A 24,424-nucleotide genomic window follows, 5' to 3' on the forward strand; every position below is an offset into this window, starting at 1 on the left:
TTTCTCAAAAGCATGGGCACTGACCTGTCTTCCAAACAAGAGAACTTGAAAAATGCATGCATAATTGATTTTAAAAGCCATCCAGAATGTATTTCCTTTCCTTGTGGAAATGGAGACATCAGAGAGTAAATGAGATAAAAGGATATATCCAGCCTTTCAAATTTAACCCAGGCATTTCTCCTTTCTGAGTATTCCTCTGGGCATACTCTTCCTCCTCCTATCACCTGAGCAATAATAAAACAAAAATAATAATACTGGAATTCACTGAACCTGGCAATTCATGAATAATAAATGTTTGCTTAAACAACTCTGCGTTCGCTTCACTTGTGATTGTGTTTTCTCCCAATGAACACCCCATTATAATGTAGTCTTCACCCTCCGTGCTAATATCTGAAGACAACTGTATGCTGAGACTTCCTCAGATTTTGAATTCCTTTTCCCAGTCCTTTTCTGACTGCACACTGTAGTATTAATGCTGTCACGCCTTCAGCGTGCATTTGACTGAGCAGAGCAATGGTGGTACTGGACTGCAAATACAGCCAGTATCTGGCACTTCCCTTTTGTCTTGCAGAAATTCTCGGAAAACGAGCAGAAGTCAAAATGTGAAAGCTTATTGCTTTCTGGAGCATGTAAATATTCTTTTTTGTAAAAAATTATTTGGAATCTGTCTCGATGGTCCACAATGTTGCATGAGTAGTCTTAAGTGGTCCAGAAAAATACAGCCAATTTCTAATATGAGATCTTGATTTTCTGTCTACTCAAATTTTGCTGGAATAGCTTGCCTCTGTGTGACAACACTTTTTTTTGTTTGTTTGTTTTTAATGCTACATTTCAACATTATCTTTAGTACTATAGGCCTCAATATTTCTCTCCTTTCACCACGTTGAAAGTTCTGATACTGTGGAAGTCGTACTCAAACAGACATATAAATTTTGCAGACACGTAAGTATTTTTCAGAAGATGTTTATTGTCTTGGTCTGTGCCATCAACTGATCCATGGTCAAAGGGAACAGGAATGTGTCTCAGGGTGATGACTTATGGACAGTCTTGCTTTGGGAGGGTAAAAGTGACTGCTGGAGGTTAAAATCTCAGGAGAGTCAAAAACAGGAGCATATTTGCATTGTTATGGCTGCTTCATTAGACAGCCAAGTGGTTTTGCTGCGGCAGACAATGAAGGTGGGCTAGACAGCAGACATTGGGTTTTGGACTGAACTGGTTTAGTGCTGCCGTGCTTCAGCCCTTGCAGTGGGGTAAGTAGCCCTGGGCAGAGGCGCAGGACAGAAGGGTGGGAATAGAGGCTTTTGAAAGTGATGCAGCTGGTTTCCCTTCAGTTTGGAAAGGCACACTTACGTATTAAACTATTTGATCTCCTCAGTGCAGGGCGAATTAAGCTCTACATGTACCAATAATCATCCATTTCTAAAATTGCTGGTTTAGCTTTTAATGCAATTTAAAAGGACAGCACAAGTAATAAAAATCATGGGGAGATGAAGAGAAAAAACCCCAGCAGTTTCCTGCGTTTTTTGGTTTTTTGTTTTTTTTTTTTTTTTCCAAATGTGAACCATGTTGCTAAGCGTATGCTCTAGTCATCTTTAACAGATTTTACCTCTAAATATTTTATAAAGGACATTGCAGATTGCCTTCCTCTTGCATGGCACTTAGATTCTAAATTATCTTACAATAAATCGCTTATTGTGTATCTAGGCTTGAAAATTACTAATTCCAATCAGAACTAAATTCAAACATCGTCTGTTAAGATAACCTTAATCATAATTTCTGAAGGCAAAATTGACAGCTTTAAGTATATGTGCCTTAAACAACAAAAACCACGTATTATATGAATGTGGGAGTAGGACTGTAGTATTTCACTAGTGCTATCTCCTCAGATTCTGGCTGGTTTTCAAACAATAAGCTAAGCCTTCCTATACACAGAGAAGAACAGTATAGGATGAGTAAGGTTTAATCGTTACTTCATTGACCACACGACTAAATTCACGGTGACCTTTATTTTTCCCCAGTAAATACTTCTCGGTGTATGTAGACTTTGAATCAGTTTGTCATACAGGAGGACTGTAATATTTTTACATTCATCACAGATTGTCTATCAAGGCAGTAACAGACATGCAAGAAACCTAGTTTTTCTGATCCTGAACCCTTATCTTCACATATCTGCACATGAGGAATGGGTAATATAATTTCAGCTTATGTGTTCATTTAAAATATTAAGCATGATTTCAATATGATTTACTGCTTTTGTTCTCCTTTAACAGGTTTGAATTGATTTCCTTTTAATTGAGTTTCTCTTCATACACTTGAAGTTTTTCTTGCGTCACCAAGTAAATCATGGTGATTCCTGGTCTCAGCTCTCTCTATATTTTGTGTACTTTTATTATGTGCTCATTATCATAGCAGTGTTTAGAGGCATTTTGAAATGCATTTGACCATATAAATATATATTAAAAGTCTGCACAAAGAGCTTTGAAGCCATTAGTGTCACTTTTGTAGATAAGTACTTAGGGATTCTTAAATCCAGGGATTATTTGACTGCTTCACATGTTGAGCCATTAAATCCTCATGTGAAATGTAGTATGAAATATTTGGTGATTATGGATTAGCTTATCACAGAATTTAGCAGCAAACTCATTTGTCCTCATTGAAAGTAGACGAGAACTAGTAAGTTAAACAAACAGAAAGACTGGCTTGATCCTCAGCTGTGGAAGCACACAAGAAAATGAAGAAAGAACAAACCCCTCCAGACGCTTAATTTCTGTCATGTCTTAAAGTTCTTCTGAAAGGTTGGTTCACAGCTTCCTTCTGAAAGAGTTAAAACCTCTAGCACAGTTTGAGTTGCTGAGATAAAGCCTGCAAGGCTGTGAATCTTAATGGAACTATTGTAGAAACTAGGCCATCTGCAGGAATGACTTTGCTTATATCAAACCCTTAAAAGCACCATGTGAGCACATCTGCAGGGGTGGGTTCCTTCAGCTTCTCCAGTCTTTGTATTTCTCCAAATTGTATTCACTAATGTATTTTTTTGTAGTTTTGAGTACCAGAGGCTGGAGAAGAACTTTCCTGAGTCATCTGTTGAAGGCAACTTAAAAATGATATCATGATTTTAGGTTAACATGCAAGGTAAAGGGAAACTAGAAGATGTGATCTCAGTGTGTTGAATTGAAACCAAGGAGTTTGTGGTCTTAACTCAGAAACAGCTCTTAAAAGATTGTAAAAGTTGATAGGGAAATTACTATGTACATAGATTCTAAATAGCTGATATTTTTTCATATTGTATTTAATATAATATGAAACTTTATTATTAAGAGTTAATATGTTAACTCTTATTTATTCAGTTATTACTGGAATTCCTTTCATATGTCATTACTATTATTTTTTTGTAGACTGTACAGTGCTACTCAGTTCAGAAATGCCAGAACGTAAATGGCTTCTGCAGCCTTAATTGCAGATCTTGTATAGCATATCCCACTGCATTTTATCAGCTCTCTTGCGACTGGCTGCAAAAGAACCTGCAAACTCAGAGAGGCGTGATGTAAACACTCCTGAAGGGTGCTGAAGTCTGAGCTGCTGCCAGCACACCTGAGCAGATAAGCCTCAAGCCTCTCAACAGAACTGCAGCGTCTCCTCAGTGTGGCTATCATAGCATAGGGCTGGCAGGGTCCTCTTGAGATCACTAAGGCCGTTCGTCATCCACAAGTTAGGATTACTATATTATTTCTAACAGATTTGTTTTTAACCTTTTCTAAACAAGAAAAAAAAGGAGTTTTTAAAAAAATGTTATTATGCACTCTATTTTAGGGCTAGCTAACCTTGTCTGTTAACAAGTTTTTCCTAGTGTGTAACTCAGTTCGTTTTCTTGTGACTTGAGCTCATTACTGTTTTCCCTGACTGCTGTGGACAGGGAGAACAATTGGCTTCCCTCTCAAATACGTAACTGCTTATGTATTTGAAGACTGTTACCATGTCTTTTTTCATTCTTCTCTTGACTAAACAACCCCAGTTTGTTCAGTGCCTCTTCATCGGATATGTGTGCTGACTCTAATTCCATCCCATTTGCTCCTTTGTAGACTAAGTGGTCCATTTTTCCTTTCTTAAAATGAAATGCTAAGTATTTCAATATATTTATCGTGTCATACTTTTTCAGTGAAAAAAGGCTATTTTTTCAACCTTTGTTCAGAGTAGGGGCCAACTGCTTTTGAATCCATGCTATGACAGTTTTGCATACTCTCTGAAATCAGAATTCCATATAAAGTATAATCAAAAGCCTTACTAAATCAAGGTAGAGAATATACAATATGCTGCTGTCCATCCGCGAGGCCTGTTATTCTATTTTAGAAAGAAGTAGGGGTAGTATAATCAGATTTGTCCCTGGGAAATACATACTGGTGTCTACTTGTCTTTCTGCGTTCCTTCAAGTCAGCAGTACACAACCGACCATATACAGATCCCTGCCATCTGAAGAGGTTATGAAAAATAATTAATGTGAGCAAGCCTTTTCTCAGAGAACTATATTCTCTTTGTGACTGGTGTTTGTATTCATGGTGTTCGTGATATTTCCAGGGTATTTTAATCAGGATTCCTTTTTCAGTCTGTTTCATATGACTGCAAGCATATGCCTTTTCTCCCCTGCATTCTTCGTGGGTGCCAGCAACATGCTTTCAGCTTCTTATTACAGAGTTCCCCAGTGCATGTATCACTAAAGCTGGACAAAAGGGCTACAGCATGCCTGAATTAGGAGTGTGCAAGTTTAAAGATGTGGAGGGTGGAGTGGATGAAGCACATGGCTTTGGAACAAATTATCTAACATATATACTAGACGTTTTTTGGAGTTTATACTTTGACCAAATGTGGGTGTATTTTTCTGCACATTTAAAAAGCAAGGCTTTTGCAAATTCATATGTCCCATTCTAAAACATGTGGGCAAGATAGCTATTCAGTGAAAATGTCAGAATTTTTTTTAGCATTAGCAAATATATTTTTTCCCAATGTTTTTGAAACAGCTAAAGCACTTTTTTTTTTTTTTTTTAATTGAAACTGGCAAAAATTTAAAAAAAGCCTGGGGCACATGCCTGCTCTCAAAATGGATGGAGTTAGTCAAAATTTTATGAAACTTAAAAATGGAAATTCTTGGCTGTTAAACTATAGGAGTTTTAAGGCATCAATTTATTTTGTATTGGTGTATTTTGTAATTCATCTCTGGTGTTGGAATATTTTGGAACAATATACATAGCATTGCCGCTATTTACTGCAAGCTATGAGAGGAACAACTACATAACAATGCAAGGAGGATGAGGAGGTGTATATTAGAAGTAATGTTCTCCCTTCTGTGCTATTCAGTAGCACAGCTCTCACCCAGAGTTGTCAGTTCTTTCTGCAAGACAGGGCAGAGATGCAGGTGCTGTGGGATGATCTAGCACCATCTGAGGAAACACTTTTTGACCTTCAAGTTTCACTTGCTGTTACAGTAAAGCTTAGGTTTCTTGGAGGGACCTGTAAGGTCCTACTTAGCAATGAATATCAATCTTATTTTCAGTATACGAGTAACGCATTTAAAACCTGGTTGCGTTTTGTTGCCTGCTGCTGATGTTGGTGAGCATCTTTCGATTTACGTAACTAGGTTCTGACCGTGAAGTCTTGACTAAGAAAAGTGCTTGCACCATAACTACACACATGGTTGTACAGCAAAGAGTATATGCTTATTTAGTTCCTAAAGTTTCAAAATGTTTAGAACTGAGTAGTGATGTGCTTAAATCGAATCACATGGCTGAGCTCTTCGCAGGATCGTGTTCTGTAAGCAGCGTTCCTGCCATGGTGGCCAGGTCCCTGGACATGTGAGGAGAAATGGGTAAGGTACAGCGCCTTATACCTGGTGACTAGTTGTAAGGTCAATGCACCCTACAGAAAACACATAGACCCTTTCATTTGCCTACACAGTATAAATCACAAATCAGTGAAAAGGTGCCAGATGAGTTCCTTATCTTCCTTATAAAAAAAAGGGATTTAGAGAAGTGACAGGGTAATTAATATACAAGAGTGGAAAAGTGTGAACCCTCTTTATTGTATTAGTATAGTGTTCAAATAACATATTTTAGTTTCAATATCTTTAAAAATAAGTTGTTATGTCCTTGTTCATGCTCACTAGGTTAAGCTTTTGTTCAAGAATACCTACATGTGTTACCATCTCTTAGAAACATCTATTTAAACAGTGTGTTTATTTGGAACTTGATTTAACTTGTAATTAGATTTAACTATATCTTAGTAATTCTATTGCCATAGTATGACCACAGGGGTGAAATTAGAAGCAGTAAATGTGTATGCTTTTTTTTTAACTGCAACAAATACCTATTTTACTGTAGATATTTATACAATTTTATTGACAGGCACCTATACTGCAGTACACAATCTAGAAAATAGAGTGTGTATGTTCTTCCGTTACCCCTTGCAAAAACTGAAATTCCCATGTTTTTTTTTTCTTATTATAAGAAATAATTTAGCCTTTCTCCCATTTGCTGACAGAAGAAAAGGGTCGGTGGAAAGAGAAGTTGAAATGGTAATAACTAGTTTATAACTGAGGTAATAGCTATAGGTTAAGTTTAGAATTATTTCTGGAATTAGGAACGGAATAAAAAAAGGATGAAGAAAGAATTAAAAGGAGGAAGGTTCAAAGATTTGACAGGAAAAAGTGACTAATTACACATTTGTACAGTGCAGATTCTATCAAACCTGCGAACTTTGGAATTAGTTATTTATATTCTCTTTTACTTTGTATTTATACTCTTTGTTATACATTTTCAGTAAGACATTGCCATACTGGCTTGGTGATTTTTTTTCAGTCATGGATTTGTTCTTTTCTGTGGTTTTGGCTTTTGGGGGGGGGGCGGGCTTTGTTTGGTTGGTGGTTTTTTGTTTGGTTGGTTGGTTGGTTTTTTGAACCTGACTGAATTTTTTTTGATGAGGAGTTTCACTTGGAACGGAATGGCTCCCTTGGAGAAGGAAGAAAGGCAGATAAACCTCTCCAAATTATTTCCTCAGTAGTTTGTCTTACTGTTGCTAACTTTTTTTAAAACTACCTCAATCTAAACAGCATATTAATGCTATTAGATGTTTTCTTCTGACTATCTCATCTTAATTTATTTACTTTGATACTGCTCTTTAGGTTATATGTTTACTTTGGACCATTTCATGCCTCTTTCATGAGACCTACATGCACAAAAGTGAGAATGATTTTTCACATTAATTACAACTATTATGATATAGTACTATCTTATACCAAATTTCACGTTTTCTTCAGTAAATGTTTAAATGTATTTTACTATTTTCAACCATTGAGGTTGCGTTTATACTTGCATTTAAAAATAGTTTATTTTACACTGCAGTGCTTTATCCTCTGTGTTTTGCATATTCTGTAACCTGCCTGGCCACAAGAACACTACCATGCTCAGCTTTGAAAGTGCCTGTTACAGGAGTCTGCTTTCTATGAAAGGACCATCCATTCTGCACAGTGCACAAAAGTCTATCTTTAGCAATGTACAATGCTTTTAACTTCTGCTGTGTTGTCCGTCCATGCAAAACTGTCAATTACGGTCTGCTTTGATCTCTCTTCATCTTAATATTTTTGAAAAATGTGAAAATGTTCAGAGCTGCTTTTTTTTTTTATTTGGCACCAAAAACATGTTAAATTTGATTACTTTTTTTCCACTCATTTGTTTTCAAAGTTTATAATATTTGTATATTCCACCATCTCTTCCGTTGCACCAATCCATCTGCCAAGTATGTACTAATCCTTCTCAAAAAATATTTGGGTTTTTCTCTGAGAATACTAGTTTTATGATTATTCTCCAGTACACTCAGGTATAATCCATAGCAGGATAATTTCCCAAAACAAATCTCTTCTGGCATGAATTCAGTTTTTTAATCAGTTTCATTGCGCCACTTTTCCCATGGCAATACTGTAAGCCTGATTGTCCTGAGTACCTTCTGCCTAACTGCAATTCTCAGCTGAAGTTTTGCAGGCATCGGTTTTTCAACTGAATATAATCAACCTACTTGCAGGTTTCCTTTGAATTGGAATCATAGGACTGAGAGATTGGCATTTGTTATAAACTGCAACTAGGTATGTCTCTGTTAATGACATCTGGGGGCAGGGGGGAGTTTTTCCAGATCTAACTGAAAGTATATAGAGCAGTATTGCTTATGACTGAAAATACGATGACCAAAATAAGTGACTTCTTTTTTTCTAAGTTGGTAAATGCCTAAGCACTGTTCAGGGCAAGACCTGAAGCAGCACCGTGCACCTGATGTATATGTAGTTAACCAGCCATTCCTAATTTTGGATCAATTTCTGGAATTGAAATACAAATGGAAGTAATCTGCAGGTTGATTTTTTTTGTTGTTGTTTTCCAAGTCTCTTACAGAACTAAATTCCAAATAGATTTGCGCCAAAGTCTGAGAAATATTGTGTTATTACTACTCTACTGACTGAGCCGCTCTTTTTAACTCTGATTTGCTCTGCACAACGCGTTATCCTTTTTATCAAAGGCAGGTCTCATACAGATTTTATATGTTGTTCTGCAAAGATATATGCAGAAAGCTGAGCAAAACCAGAACTTTGTAATCATATTCCTATTGACTTTTTAGTTAAGTACGCAAAATAACATGGCTTGGTAATATACTATGCCTTTTGTCTTACCTCAACACCTTTATTGTTGCATCAGTTACAATCTGAATTAGGTCATAGGACCCTACTTCTAATTTACTGACTTCTAATCTGACCAACCGTGACAGAATACAGAACGTGAATAAAGACATTTCACAATTAATCTTTCTCATAAAGGAGCTGGTTGCTATCAGACCTTTCATCTCCTAAGGTGAAAAGGGAATGGAGCCACTTGGATATGCAAGTGAGAGAAAGCACCAACATCTTGAGTTTTATGCCTTCTTGGGCTGTTCACTCCAGTTGTTTGCTCTTTTGTTTGGCTAGCAAATAAATATTATAACCTGGCTCAAAACCCTTGATACCTATTAATTTTATGCTTGGTGCATTTAAGTCCTATCTTGCTCTATTAAAAGCCAATAATGCACTTTCTTCCTTTTCCATAACCTCATTATGTTGTTGCTGAATGAACTCAATTGTACCAGTGCCGGTCTCCTGAGGCTGATGTGAGAAAGCATTTTCTGAAGAATTCCAAGAATGAGGCCCGGGGAATAGACTACTTTGTTGAGGACATACAGCATTCCAGAGATTTACTGTGTTATTGGGTTTGGGGGAGAAAATAGAATATTTTGTTGGATTTCTAATGTTTTCTGGCAGATATGTTTATAACAACTTTAGAGATCTTCCAGACTTCTGAAGCTTTTTAATTCCCGTGTTCAATTAAGCGCAAAAATATTTTGCTTTATTTGCATGCAAGTATTATTGATTAGTCAGGCACCAATTTCATTCTGTTAGTTTAAATTAGGTAAGACCAGATATTCATGGAGATAAACTTTATAAAAGCTATTGCATAAAGCTTTGGAATGAAATTACTATTTAAAGCTATTTACTTTTCTTAACTGTGCTTTTAATAGCAAGTAGATGTCCTTGACAAAAAAATCCACTCTGCTTGTCTGAACTGTTCCTTACTTAAAAACTGTATTTCTCCCACCTTTGTCAGGAAAGATCAAATGTATTGGCTGCTATCTGCAAATCGGACACTTAAAAATGCTGGAAGTACATCTCACGAACATGGGTAATGGCAGGGAAGGGTATAATCTTGTTTGTAATAGTGATCATGAGACAGTCCCAAAGTTTTGTACAAAATGAACAGTATTCTGTAATGTGTTAAAGTTGGTATGAGTCCTGCCTTACTGATGTGGTACTGAAACCAACATTTTGTATTTAACACGAATACAATTTTTGTAGACAAAAAAAGTCCATTTTTCCTTTCCATTTTGATGCCTTTCAAAATCCATAAACTACAATCTGTTTCATTAGAAGTAATTTCCTTGTGGGGAAGGTGAGAAAATGAAGTCTTAAAGCAGTTCTCAATCAGATATAAAGAAAGAATAGATTTAGGGCCTGTATTAGATGATCAAGAAAATAGGGTGAAGTAGTAAAAGGTGAGGATGTGAAAAAACTGCTGTTTTCAAAAGTTACCTGAATCATATTGATTCCAAAGTAGATAACGCAGTTGTACTTAGGTGGTAATACTAACAGTTTTTATGTGTATACATGGCAATTTATACCACACAGGGGCCTAAAAGACTTCAGGTAAGAGCTATTGGGGCTGACACATGGTTGTCTGTAATAGAAGCCTTCATTTTTTCCTAATTCTGTGAGCATAAGGTATGACAGGACTGCTTAGAGATTTCATGAGGTAAATGTCTTTATTTCCCCCAGAACCACCAAAATAGATTTCTAATCATGTTTCAATACAGCGACCCTTAAATATCGGCATCTTATTGGCTTCTATAAATCTTGCAATTTGGGACAACTTTTCTACATTTTGTAGATACAAACTTTCAAATCACAAATGAAAACATGTTTATACTTCCCTTTTTTATTTCTCTCATCCTGTGAGTTAATTATGTAATTTTTTATCAAGGTAAAGCTGTTTAAAGGAATAGACCTCATTTTAATTTTACAGCTGATCATTACAGGAATTATCCTGATAGGTGCCATGTGGGAGCAAGGCCAACCTCCTGCTATATTTAGGAGAGGTTTGTGCACCTTGCAAGCAATTCTTTAATTCCGGCAGTTGAATTTCCTGCTGCTTCCACAAGGAAATAGGTCTTTGCTTCACTGGCCTGAGTGCAAGAGGTATATAATGGAAGACGTAATTTCTCATTCTCCATGAAGGCACCGTAGTAGGTCTGTGCTTGGGGTTTTGTTTGTTTGTTGTTTACTCTGCATTTGGTATAGTTATGAGAAAAATAAGGCCGTGACTGTTTGAAAAGAGTTTGCAATCAAAGTTGCAGAAACAGAATCCTGTTTGCAAATGTAACTTAAATGGGAGGAATGTCTTCAACGTTCTTTAAATCCTTTGGGTGTGTTGCGCTATTGGTTTGCTTCCTCTGGCACAAAGGGAAAATGCCTGGATGAAGATGATGTCGCTAGGGAGTAAAGAGTTCCATATTAATGGGGATATCACATGCCAACCCAAACACGAATATAAAACATAAAAATAGTAAAACAGTTGTTCATGAGTTTTCTTTTCCAGTGGAGTCCTCTAGGGATCATTTTTAACCCTAGCTGGTATTTTTAGTAGTGACCTGGAAGTATATGTAAAAAATGATTACTGCACTAGCATACAGAGGTCACGAGGACTGAATCTCTTACTAAATTGAGTGCTGGCCAACAATAAGCATTGCAGTACAGAAGTTGGTGACTTTTCCTGGGAAACAGTGTCTCGGAAAGGGATTTTTATTTTTGCAAGGGACAGCTATTTATAAAAGAAAATCACTGTCCATGGAAGGCCTATAGCCAAAAGGGCTAATGTGACTTTTAAGCCTTTGTGTCTGCTGTTGTTACAGTGCTATTGGAAAGTTGAGTGCTGCTTTATTATCAAGTCAAGAAAAAAAGCTGAAATATTGATAGGGTTCCATTAAGCCTTCCTTATAGTGCTATACTGAAGTAGTTCTTTCTAAATAGCTCATCAGAATTTTTTTTTTTTTTTTTTTTTTTTAAAGCTGATCTGGTATAAAAATCTATGGCTATCAAAGTGAAGTAATAGCCTTCTATTTCTTAATCTAATGGATAAAGTACTATAAAATAAAAAATTAGAAGCTGAAGCTTGCACAAAACATTGATACTATTTACAAGATCTATGGTGAAAAATTCACCATCTCTGAAAACTGTTATACCAGGATTCGGTGTTTTTTAAATAATCACTAATTGAACTAACTATTTATTTTTTAAGTCTGTTGTGTGTGTTTTGGAGAACTTTCAGATAATCCCACCGGTTCGTTTCCCTTTCGTTAGCTGTGCTTTGGGATTGAAGGTTATTTCTCACATGTCTAACTTGAGAGAAAAAAAAGCTAGCATGACTATAGGCATTTACAATTTACTTAATTGTTTATGTTCCTCTTTTCACAATATTTACAACTGCAAAAGGTTGAAGTAAAATCATGGTATTTAATGGAAGCGGTCTTCAAAGGCATGATTGATGATATCATTAAACCTCATATTATTTCATAAACACCGTCATAAATCAATGTTATTTGTGTAGTGGGATGAAATTGAAAAATACCATCACAATGACTTACTATCATTCAGGATGTATTTATTGGCTGGCCTAGGAGTTATACTCAGCCAAGTGGCTACATTTGAAGCATTTAATAGGAATAATGTTGGGCTCCATGTATGGTTGGACTCAATGATCTTAAAGGTCTTTTCCAACTTAAAATGATTCTGTGGTTCTATGTTGACTTGTTTACTTCATAATGGAAAAGGCAGTTAAGGTGATCTGAAAAAATACCTTCAGAAAACTGTGATTCATAAGCTTTCATAATATACTGATAGTATTGAAGAGAAATAGGCTTCATCCCTGAAGGCTGTTTTCTCCCATGTTTAGTGTGTGTCTTGTTTTTTCTGTTTTTCTTCTCAAGAAAAGGATTGGTTAATTTTCTCCAGTTCTGATGAGGCTTTTTAGTGTGTTTGTTAATATAATAAGAATACTTGATGCTGGGCTTTTTTTTCCTGTAAGATTATAAAACAAAGTCGGAGGTTATCCAGTTTGATTCTGCCTTCTATATAAAAAAGGAAAGTATGGGTACATTCTTGACTTACTTGAATACGAGTCTAGTATTTGAAACTGAATACCCTTTGTATTTGTTGAGGTATTACAAATAGATAAGAAAACTTCTGCTGTTACTGAAATAATTTATTATTTCTTCATAATTAAGTATCTTTTGGTTATGGTTTCTCAGAATTTAATAGAGTAATTATCCTACATTAAGTTTTCTTTTGTAGATTGCAGCTGCCAATCACAGTAAGCTTATTCTTTAGCAGTAAGTACCTATTACATCCATTGAGTATTGAAAACTCTTCAAAATTGAGCTGTTTCATACTTGATACTGTAGAAATATGTTTTCACATTAAACTTAAAGGTCATGAAAACGGTTGCAAACTTTTCTTCATACTTTATGTGATTAAAGATTCTAATTATGATGATGCCATTGACAGAAACATTTGAGATTTGTCAAGTTCTCAGTCTGTTTAATGTGTTTTATGAATGACATTTTGTTTTAATTAGTGAGGTACAGTATATGAAGCCAAAGGCTTTACAGAAGTTTTTCCACAATTAAGAAGGTATTTTTATCAAGGCAACTTGTGATGACATGAGTAGTTTGTAAGACCTGAATGTTGTTGATATTGATTGTGGACATTATTATATAGAATATGTCTGTAAAGCTGATGATATTTGTTTGACTTATATAGTAGGTACTCCTGTTTTATGCTAAGGTTTATGCTGGATTAAATGGGCAATAGTTACTGGGCTGTTCTTTTTGAAATTAGCACTGGTCCAGCCTTGCTAAGGATGCTTCCAGCATTGGGTTAACAATGCATGTGGACTAGCTGTCAAGCTTTCCTAATCTAATATTAGGAGCAAATGAAATGCAATTTTCTTTTTCTCTTGATAGTAAAGAAACGATCAACTGTATCTGTATTTCACAGAATGAGGCATGGGAGAATTTTTCCTTTATGTTTCTAATGGCCGAAACCTGAAGGCATCTGAGAGCTGGCTTCATTTAGAGTCCTTCTAGATTGGCATAATGTTGAGCATGCATTAAATTGTGCTTACTGATTTAACGATCAGAAAAACTCATCATACTCTAGCTCCATCTTTCCTGCCTGCTCTGCCAGGAAGCTATGAGATGTAGTACAGCTGGCTATTCTGGCTTTGAGCCATGTAGGGATTTGCCTACATAACAGGAATCCCCAGCTTCCCCTCAGAAAGAACACTTACCAAGGCAGAAGTGCTAAAATAAAAGGCAGGATCTGATTAAACCATAAACTTTTTCTCCAAGATGAGAAATTTCTATACTCACGCTATACTCATTTCCATACTCATGCTAAGTGCCAGAGGAATATTTTGTAGGGAAAGAACCAATAAATGCAGTTTGAATAGAAAAACAAGTGTATTCTTTTTTTGCTAAGTGTATACATGTCTTTTATTGCAGATCCAAATATCCCTGAACAAGCAAGGTCTGCATAGCAAAGTTCTAGTTGGAAAGGTACAGATTCTAAAAAACACCCCTACAGAGAAGAGAGGAAGGAATAAAAATAATTTCAGTAAATCAATTGACCCAGTTTCAGTAAATCAATAGACCCCACTAAATCAATAGTGACCCCGTTGATAATGTCAACCACAAGCTGTTTGTGTGTCAGAGCTGGGTAAGTATTGGCATGCAACAGCAAATGCCACCAAAACTAGCATATTGCAGACCTGGACTCTGACACACCAGCAGAGAATGAATTAACTTGTTAAATTTGAATCATGAAGGTAGATCATACTACTAGTGTAACAGCAAATGTGCTCTGAGGTTACTTTGCTGTGACTCACTCTCTCCAAGCAGAAGCAGCATGGTATTATGGAATCTGTTTGAAAGGACACGGAGGAATATACAGTGAGAGAGAACAAAAGGGAGTAATTTTCTTTCAAATTGAGGCAGTGCCTCATAAAAGAATTATACTCTTTTTTTATATGTATCAGTTAAATTGCTGTTAAAATTGAATGACAGTGTGTATTATTTGCATTACACACAGTGACTCTGATACATACGCAAGAAACATTCTTTTTTTGGCAATGGTAATAATGATGTGGTAGGGTCCATAATTACTGACAGCGTATCACTGCTTAAGAAATTGATCATTAAAGCCATCCAGAACAATTACAAAATACATCTTTTTATATATTATTCTATACTACCCATTGCTATGTCTAACTACCATGGACTTTGGTCTAATAGACATGTCCATTTAGGAAGAGCTACAAAGAATACTTCTCAGAAACCTTGCAAGTAGCGTAGCAGACATACTATGTAGCATTGCTCTGTTCTGAACACAGCATCGTTGGTGCTATAGCCCGGTGCCACTGCATGCTCCGCTGGCACCGAGCGTCCGTTTCAGAAGCATTAAGAAGCAGAGTCCTTTCTGTTCATACCTATTTAAAGACCTATGGCACCTTCTGAGGCAGCAGAAGCTTACCTCTATCTACCTTATCCTCAAATTAATACTTAATCTGTCTGACCAAGAACAGTTACGCTGTGCTGTAGATCTGGAAGAACTGTCCTTGGTGGACTAGTGAAGTTCTGCATTTCTTGATAGAGCAACACTTACATTGAATCAAAGCATGTTCTGCGACCTTGGGGAAGTCTTTAAATGAAAGGCCCTTTTAAACCTTAGCTATTATAGTTAAATATGGGGAGTATCCTGCTAATCAAAGGACCTTCTTTGTGGACTCGTATGTTGAGATTTAGATAAGAGAGACACTTATTGAGCGTGACATCCTTCTTCGAGTGGCACAGATTTTGATGGGGGAAATTCCTTGGAAGTTTGTGGCACTCCAAGCAGCAGAAATGTTTAGATTACTTATTTCTTTCTAGCACAGTCAGAGAGAGAGGTAGTATATATCACTAAGAGACTAAAATTGATAAGAACATGCTGCAGAGTAAATTGTGCTGTCAAGCAGAGAAATAGTGTAGTAAAATAGACTCTCTACACTAATCTTCTGAGAATCTTTGACACTGTGTAGAGCAATCACAGGAGATCTGCTGATCCTGTACAGACAGGAGACTTTAGCACTCTTCACAGCAAACCCCATGTATTTAATTTTCCTTGGCATTGAAACCATAGATATTTTGTGGATTTTTTCCTCCGCCGTATATTTTTGGTAGAGGTGAATATTAAAGTATATTTGTAATCTTCATTTATGTGAATATCCTTGTTCATAAAGATTTCCCACGTATATTGAGGACTATGTTTTTTCTTCTGTGGTGTGTTTCCATATGGTTCACTTTGACAGGAAAGGCAACAGTTTCTCAGAGGTCACGTTGTATTGTTCTTGGTGGAACAACTTGAGGCATTTGAACAAGACAGTAGCAAAAACTTCTGGTATTAACTTCTGAATGTATCTACTGGATCTGGCTGGGATGGAGTTAGTTTTCTTCATAGCAGCCCATATGGTGCTGTGTTTTGGATCTGCGACTAAAACGGCATTGATAACACCCCAGTGTTTTGGTTATTGCTGAGCAGTGCTTGCGCAGCATCATGGCCTTCTCTTTTTTTCCCTGCTGTGCTCTTCAGTGAGCAGGCTGGGGGTGGGCAAGAGGCTGGGAGCGGACACAGCTGGGACGGCTGACCCCGGCTGACCAGAGGGATATCCCATGCCGTAGAGCATCACACCCAGCAATAAAATCTGAGGGATGGGGAGGTAGTCATTGCTCGGAGACTGGCTGGGCATCGGTCTGCTTGTGGGAGGTAGTGAGTGATTGCTACTGCATCATTGTTTTGTTTTGGTTTTTTCCCTTCTTTCCTTCACTTATTAAACTGTCTTCACCTCAGCCGATGAGTTTTTCTCACTCTTGCTCTTCCCATTCTCTCTCCCCATCCCACTGTGGGGGGGTCAGTGAGCGGCTGCGTGGTGCTTAGCTGGTGGCCGGGGTCAACCCACCCCAATGTGCAATGCGTTTGTCTTTGAAAATGTGTTTCTAACTTTGTAAACAATTTAAGGCTTCATGAAAAATTAAGAATTCCTGTGAATCATGCAACTAGCTACTGAATTAGTGAGGGCAGTATGAGACCTTGGCAAATATGTGCAAATACGTTTGCCTTTTTTAAATTTTATTTTTAAGTTGCAACAAGCAGTTGCCCAGTGGCAAAGACTGACTTGCCCAGCTGCATCTTGTCCTTCACGAGTTCCTCCTGCTCTACCTGTGGCCTGGCTCCTTGCTCCCTGCTTTACACCGTGGTTCCTAGTCTGCACAAACTGCGTGTCCCGTGATGTGACGTGGCTCTCTTGCTCCCCAGCTTTCAGGCACGCTCCATGGGTTACCCGGCTCGGGGGGTGCCTCCATGCTCCAGCATGTTCTTTCTGCCTGACGTGCCGGTTCCTGGGGTACAGTGTGACTGTAAGCAAAAGCAGGAGAAACAAACCCATTCCATCATGGACCTGAATACAGTAGATTAGTTCTTTAATGGACTTGGATTTTGCTCAGTGTTGAATTACTCAATTTTTACAAGGATGGTGTGCATCAAGGCCCTAGATTGAGTCAGGAGGTGTATAATAATGAGTTTCTCTTCCATGTAAACTTAGGAAAGCTACTTAATTTCTTTGTATCTCAGAAACAACTATAAGAGTTGGGCTTTTTCCAAATCATTGTCCCAACTGTTTTGTTCTAACTGACTTTGAAATGTGGGGGTTTTTGCCACCATGTGCTTATACAATGCTTTTTCACAAAGATTACCCAATAGGTGAAAGGATTAAGAGCGTTAATATAATTCCATAATGGTGAAGGGGAAATTAATTTTGTAGCTTTAAAAGGAAAGTGTAAATATTTTACAGAATGGAATGCCCTTAGCATCTGTATTTTAGCTTTTTTTTTTTCCTAAATTCACACCTTATAGTATGCAAGAGCCTTTCAGATTTATTTTAAGTTTTCATAGTGCCTATAAGCCATACTTTGTGCTAAATATCAGAATACAATACGAGGCATACTTACTGCAGAGTCACAGTCATAAATTCATGTTGTCATTCTATAATCATTATTAAATACTTATTTACTATTTGTCAAACCTGAACATTTAGAAATATATCTAATTATAATGACTAAAGTGGAATAATGAGCATGTTTATGGATAATGATAGCTGTATATGGCCCTGTTTTTGCAAATACTGATAGGTTAAAATTTCGGTTGTCTGACAAATTCCTGAGATTTTGGGAAGAAATATAAAATGGGAGTTAAATGGGATGAATACTGATAATACTATCATCTTAAAAGGGTAGTTGCATATTTTTCGATTGTAAATAATTATCACAGTCAAAACAGAGACAGCCAGTCATACAAACAAAATGTGCTGAAATAGTACATGCTACTTTGAAAACTGAATTATTGTTAACTAGCGTATCACAATGTCAGCTGATTTGTTTAAAAATCTCATACTACATTTTAGCAAGAATGCCATAAAATAGATTCAGTATTATAACTACTAAGTAATTTTTCACAGTCACAGTTTTTTAATTTCAGTGAAAAAAGTTTCATATAGCCAGTTTTATGGTTTTTGGTTCCTTTTCAATATATTAATAGAGAAATCATATTGTGTGTTAGCGTAGTAATAAGAAACAGTTAACAGAGTCTGAAGGTCAGCAACAGCAAAACAGAGGAATAAAAACATCTTTTTTTTCTCAGAAAAATCTGACTTTTGATATTAATCTTATTAAAATATGAAGTTCTTTATGGTCAAGCTTAGATGCATTAATATTTGTTAATTGGAATTGGGGAGTGAAGACCTGTGTCGCTGATGGCCTTATTATGTTTTTGCGTTAGAAGGCCCATATGAGAACAGTGGGAATACTCAATATGATTGTGGTTTTATATGCAAAGTGATGAATATGATGTTTTCCAACAAAGAAACTTGACTCACATAGGGAAAAATGAATCCTAGGCTACCTCTCATTAGCCTTTGATCCAACAGGGGTGGATAGTAGAACGGTAACAAAACAAAATCTGCTTGTTTTGATCACTTGTTCGTTTCAGAATTACCTTTTCAATATTCATGACTTTCTGCAGGTTTACATGGGGGTCTCATTTTATATTCCTGTTCTTTTATGAAATACCTAGTATTAAGTGAGTGTGTGTATTTGAGTGCCATTAAATTGTTTCAGGCCTACGTTTTTGTAGCTTAGTGTAATTAAAGTAATATTAATGAGAACACTTTCATAGTGCTGGCGGTAAAAAGGAAAGAATAATGTTCTCATGGCACATTGTAGCACTTTCTAAATCCTAAATGATAAGAGTGATAAGGGCAAAAAAGTTGATGATAATGCATTATTTGGTGTGCGTTGACGAACAATTTTGTACTGGGACCATGGCTGGGGACTGCACACTGTGGACTGGGCAGGAGTGGACTCTGGAGCTGCATCCTGGCAAAGAGCCTTTCAAGTAAAAGAGTCAGAAAATTGGTTCTTTTTTCCCCTTATGTCTTGTCACTACTACACCATCAATTATACTTTCCTAGACAAATGCACTTGGATTATTTAGTATTTCCCTGTGAATTTTTAGAAAAAGTAGAAATTTTAGAAATTATTATTACATTATTACAATTTAGTGTTAGTGAGGATCACAGTTAACATAAAGGGAAACTTTGTTTCAGGATTCAGAGAGTTAAAAATAGTTTCCATACATTCAAATGACAGATAATGTTCCTAATGCCTGATACTGTAAGCGTAAGTTTAGGAAAAGTAGCCAATCTCTTGTTTGTGGACAGACAATATAAGCAGTTATTACATAAAGTTTGTTCTGTCACCACCAAGGAGACAGAATAGAGACCATGCTAATTATAAAAAATTTATGAGATATATTTTGGAAACATGGAGTTGTGATGTTAAGATGGGAGAAACTCAGAACAGGGAATGAGTTTTGCATAGTTTTTAAAATGACACACTTAAAACGGGGATCCCCAAATCACAATTTTCACTTAAATTAACAATCTGATTTTTCAAACATTTTCACTGATACCACAGAGTTGACTAGTGCATCTGTCTGTATGTAGGCACCTGAACCTAAAGCCAGGCAACACATATGGAAACCCAGGACAGGCACGTGTCCCAGAAGAAAAACTAGAAACAGCTAATAGATTCATCAGAACTTGCAAACAGCTGCGTTTCAAAGGAGAAGGTGTTCATGAATCCTTCAGGAAGCTTGTGAACTTCTTTTGCTTCTATTTGATTTTTTTGTTTGTTTGTTTGCTTGTTTGAGGGGTTTTATTCATTTCTACCACTGAATTAAAATTTTGTTTAGCAGTCATAATGTGGATGACACTAGGTGCTCTTGTTTGCTTCTGAGTGACCGTATGACATAGGTACGACAGAATCATCAGGCTTGGAATATTGCAAATTTGAATTGTGGGATGTTGATGGAAGGGTAGGTGAAGAATTCCTGGATTTTGTTCCCAACTCTGTATTCTTCTTTGAGCTTAAAATATTTTAAACATTTTTGTTTAGTTGGAGAGTTGCTTATTAAGTGGATGAATCACCTTGAGTTTTCATAATTGGCCATCTTTCTTTGTCATTGCCTAACATGGCAGAGCTTATGTTCTTTTTCTTTTGGCTTTTTCAGGTATGAATACAAGCAAGAGTGAGACAGTGAAAGAGCATCCATTAAAACCGTCTAGAAGATCTATGCCATGCCTAGCCCAGAGCCAAACACATCCTCAGAGTCTGAGCAAGCATTCGTCATTTCTGCAGCCAAATCGTGTGCAGCCACAGCCCCGGCCTCAGCCTCTAAGTGCAGGAACATCTACAGCTACAGTGGATGTAGTGTCAGAACGAGGTAGGAGGTTTTTCTCTTTCAGGAGCTTGTTCCAACACTGGGAATGGAAGGGATCTGTGGGAACACCATTTGAAGTCCTGTGGTGTCTTAGATGTAATTTTTTAGCATCTTTCATTAAATTACAGGGGCATCTGATAAGCTTTGATTTGTTTAGATATCTGCGGTTTGTTGGAGAGATGTTTTTGCACAAAACAGCTAGAAGAACCATGGTACCGAGTTCTTGAGTGAATCTCTATAATGTTTGAAGTGAGGCTTAAACTAATTTTTATTTTATTTTTCTGAATTACAAGATTATTTCTTTCTCACTGAAAACAAGACAAGGAAGTGCTCCTGTATGCTGGGGAAGAGCATGCAGGTTTCTGTAGTCTGTCCTCAGAGAGAGAAAAAAAACAAATATTAAGCTTTTGGCAAGAAGTGTCTTTAAGTATGAACATGTAGGAGCAGATGCATTCGTTCATGAATAGCAGAATCGGGAAGAGTGGTATGGAGAGAATGAGAGAAAAGGGAGAAAACCCCTATGAATTTTAGCTTGTATTGGAAAAAGGAACTACTTTTATTTTAGGATTTCTATTTTAACAGATAAACATGCCTTAACAGAGAGACTAGTCTAGTTAGAGATCCCAGTCACTGTGTGTGTCACCTGTTGCCAACTATTGCCAACTGTGTGTGAACCTTTATAGAATAAATTAACTCGACTGGCTTCTGCTACTAAGTTTTGATAAGTCCTTCCTTAATGCTGATGGGCACTAATTATTACTCTAGTAAGTTATTTCACCAAGTTATTCTCCTCTCAGGAACAGAGCAAAAGTCTTCATTAAAGTGATCTTGTTCTTTTTTCCACCAATAGAAAATGCTCTTCAAAATTTCAGCCTAAAGTTTTTCATTTGCGTCACTGACAGCTTTAAAAAAATGTATCTTTTACTTACAAAATACATGTGAATGGTGATATCAATGTTGCATTTATTCCAGCTAAAGTGATGGAGACTTTGGAAAACAACTTGCTTAAGCTGTCTAATACAGAATACAGTGATCCGTTTTTAGGTAAGTTTGTGTCTGAACTGAAATAATAATAAATTAATGGTTCTTCAGTTACGCTTGCAGTATTTAAGTGTGGAAAGGCCATACTTACCCTGAACTGCCTGGTTTTTGAAAGTGAAGTCTAAATGTGACTAAAGAAATATGTGCTGTCATAAATTTCCTGATACTTTCTCACGTTTTAGACTAACAGTAAATAGGGACTAAAGACACAGAAGTATTTTTTTCATACATTCAGTGTAACCTTTTCCCATAACAATCCTTCATAATACAATCATTTGGAAGCATGTATTTGAAATTCCTTTGAAATAGTTATTATTATTCAGTTATTGTTATTCCTGTATAGTCATGTTATTCAGTATTGTCATGGCTGCAGTTGTTGTTTTGTTGTTTTTGCTTTAGATATTCACGTATATTTGCTTTAGATATTCATGTATAAAAAGTGTTCCGATCTGGCCAAAAAAAAAAAGTAACACAGAAAAATAGCTATAATTGGGGCATATTTGTACCTGCATTAATGCCATTTTGATACTTCAATTAAGTCAAAGAAAGTAGGAAAGGAGTTATTATTAGAATAATCCCATTCTTGCAACTGCAAAATGAGTCTGTATATACACACACGAGTAGTAATTTGCAAGTTCCAAAATTAATTAATTTTGAAATTCCCTGGCCGTGTATTAACCATCTGAAGTACACACAGATATTGCTGCACCTTGCACAACTACTGTGAAAGACCTTTTTGCTCACAGTCAATGTAGCATCAAACTAGAAATTGTATCTTCATGCTGAAGGAGAGAGATCTGCTTTCGGAAAGCTATTTCTCCTCACCTCTCACATGTTTTAGCATTGATTTTTCTTGATGCCCAAAATACATGATAGATAAGAGGCTCTTCAAGGTCTCCTAAAGAGGTAGCTACTGGAAATGTGAGTGAAACTGATACTTCCTCCAAAACAAAATCAAAATATTCCAAAACCATGACACAGACCAAAAATCTGGCATGAAGATTGTATAAGAAAATCATGTGTCTCAGTAAGGTTCCAGTTGAAGCTACTGCACTCTCTTAGTGTAATTGGTTTCATTGGGTAGGCAAGCACGGGTACTAGAAGGCTTCACTGTTATAATTTGCTTCAATTTTTTTTTATATTCTGTTCTATTTTTTACTAATTGCTTACACATACACTGCTGATATTATTGCATATTTATGTATGGCAGCAGTAATTCTTTCTCATAGTAAGTGATGCACTGTTTTTCATTCACATCACCTAGTTTTAACCTGAGAAGAAACGTGGAGGGCTCAGTGTTTGAGGAAAAGATAGATTAAGTCTCATCAGCTCAAAATTATGTTAAACTTTGGTGTGGATGTTTCTCTTCTTGTGACTACAGCTATGCTCCTTGAAGAGACAGAAGAAATATTTAAATGTTAGCCCTTTGCTAACTTGATTCATTAATTTGCCCGTGTTAATTGAGTCAATCCCAAATTAGTTCACTGAAATCTGTGAAGTTACTCTGTATTTACAGAAGTGTAATTGGTTAGGATGTTCAGCTACAAGCAAGAAAGGCAACAGTATTTATAAATAAATCCCAGAAGTCAGTAGTAAGAATTGCCTTAGATAAGAATCAGCATTATCAGTTAAGTTCATGAAGAGAATTCAGGGACAGTTAAAGGTACATTTAAAAAAATGGCCTTTCTGTAGGCCTTCAAAATACAGTTTGTTTGTGCTTGAGGATCATATTTATGTGAGTAAGAATTTGTCTCCAAAACTAAAATTTTCGATTTTATCCTGAATTGAGGGGAGGGTGGGAGGGGAGGGGCGAAGGAAAAGAAAAAACCCCCACTAATATTGCTGCTTGAACTTTGATCACCAAATAGGTGAAAACAATGCAGCACTGCTGCATGCTTTAGTCGGTACTCTGGCACTTTGATGGAATTTGCAAAATAGGCTGATTAATGGGTATCATCTTCTTAGTGAACCTTTTCAAAGTGCTCTCCTGAGAACATGAAAGAATGCTGAATTAAGTGAATGTGGTGAATTTTTAATTAGGCGGCATCATGAAACTGTACATAAAATAGATCAAATGGCTTTCTCCTCTTCCAGAATTGTGTCCATAGACAAACTTATCTTCTTGTGAGAAGGGGATTAACAGGCATCAGTTGAAAGACTTCAGTGGAAAGGTTCTCTTTTATTTCAGTTGACTATAGATGAGGCCATAAATCTATTGGACTTGTTTAGTTAGTGACGTTGATGGATTTATAAAGTAAGAAGATAATGTATTGCACCTTTGTTACAGCTAACACAGACAAATGGGATCAAGGACATTATGGATTTATGTTCTTTTTCCTCTGTCAGTTTTAGGTGGTAAATAGTGTTTTTAGTTTGAGGAATCAGTAAATTCAAGGAAAGTAATAGACATCAAGCTTCTGTAACATATAATGTGAACGATGAGGTTTCAGACACACTGGAGTGCTCAGTGCTTAACCAAAGCTTTGTGGAAATTCCCACCGAGTGAAGGTTAAGATCAGGGCTTTTGGGTCTTACCTAGGTGGAAATCACCTATTGCTTGGATCTGGACATTAAATAAAACATTACGCCTTGCATTTCTCAACGTGTGGTTGTGCAATTTGGTGTTCAGTCCAGAGCAAAATCATGTTATTGGTTCTACTTCCTTGAAAAAGCGTTTTCTTTTCCTATATGTGTGCATTATAGAAGAGTATAAAGTCCTGGTTTAAGTGACCTTTGTCACTTGTTGTGACTTGAGTTCACAAAAGGTAAAACTAAGATCAGAGTTCCCAGTTCACTGAAGAACGTTAATCCCTCCAGCTCCACTGCAGCTTCTTTTAAGATTTT

The 24,424-nt window shown here is 36.6% G+C and overlaps 1 protein-coding gene across 1 annotated transcript in view; it reads left to right on the forward strand.

The window, feature by feature from the left end:
* The window catches only part of ANO3 (anoctamin 3), a 215,536-nt gene that overhangs the window by 102,748 nt on the left and 88,364 nt on the right, over positions 1–24,424 (forward strand). Inside the window, exons 2-3 of the mRNA XM_050898227.1 lie at positions 20,330–20,542; positions 21,512–21,583. Coding sequence (XP_050754184.1) covers positions 20,330–20,542; positions 21,512–21,583 — 285 coding nt within the window. The remainder of the gene's footprint in view (positions 1–20,329; positions 20,543–21,511; positions 21,584–24,424) is intronic.

This window comes from Gymnogyps californianus, chromosome 5 (assembly GCF_018139145.2).
Source record: "Gymnogyps californianus isolate 813 chromosome 5, ASM1813914v2, whole genome shotgun sequence".
NCBI classification, from domain to species: domain Eukaryota; kingdom Metazoa; phylum Chordata; class Aves; order Accipitriformes; family Cathartidae; genus Gymnogyps; species Gymnogyps californianus.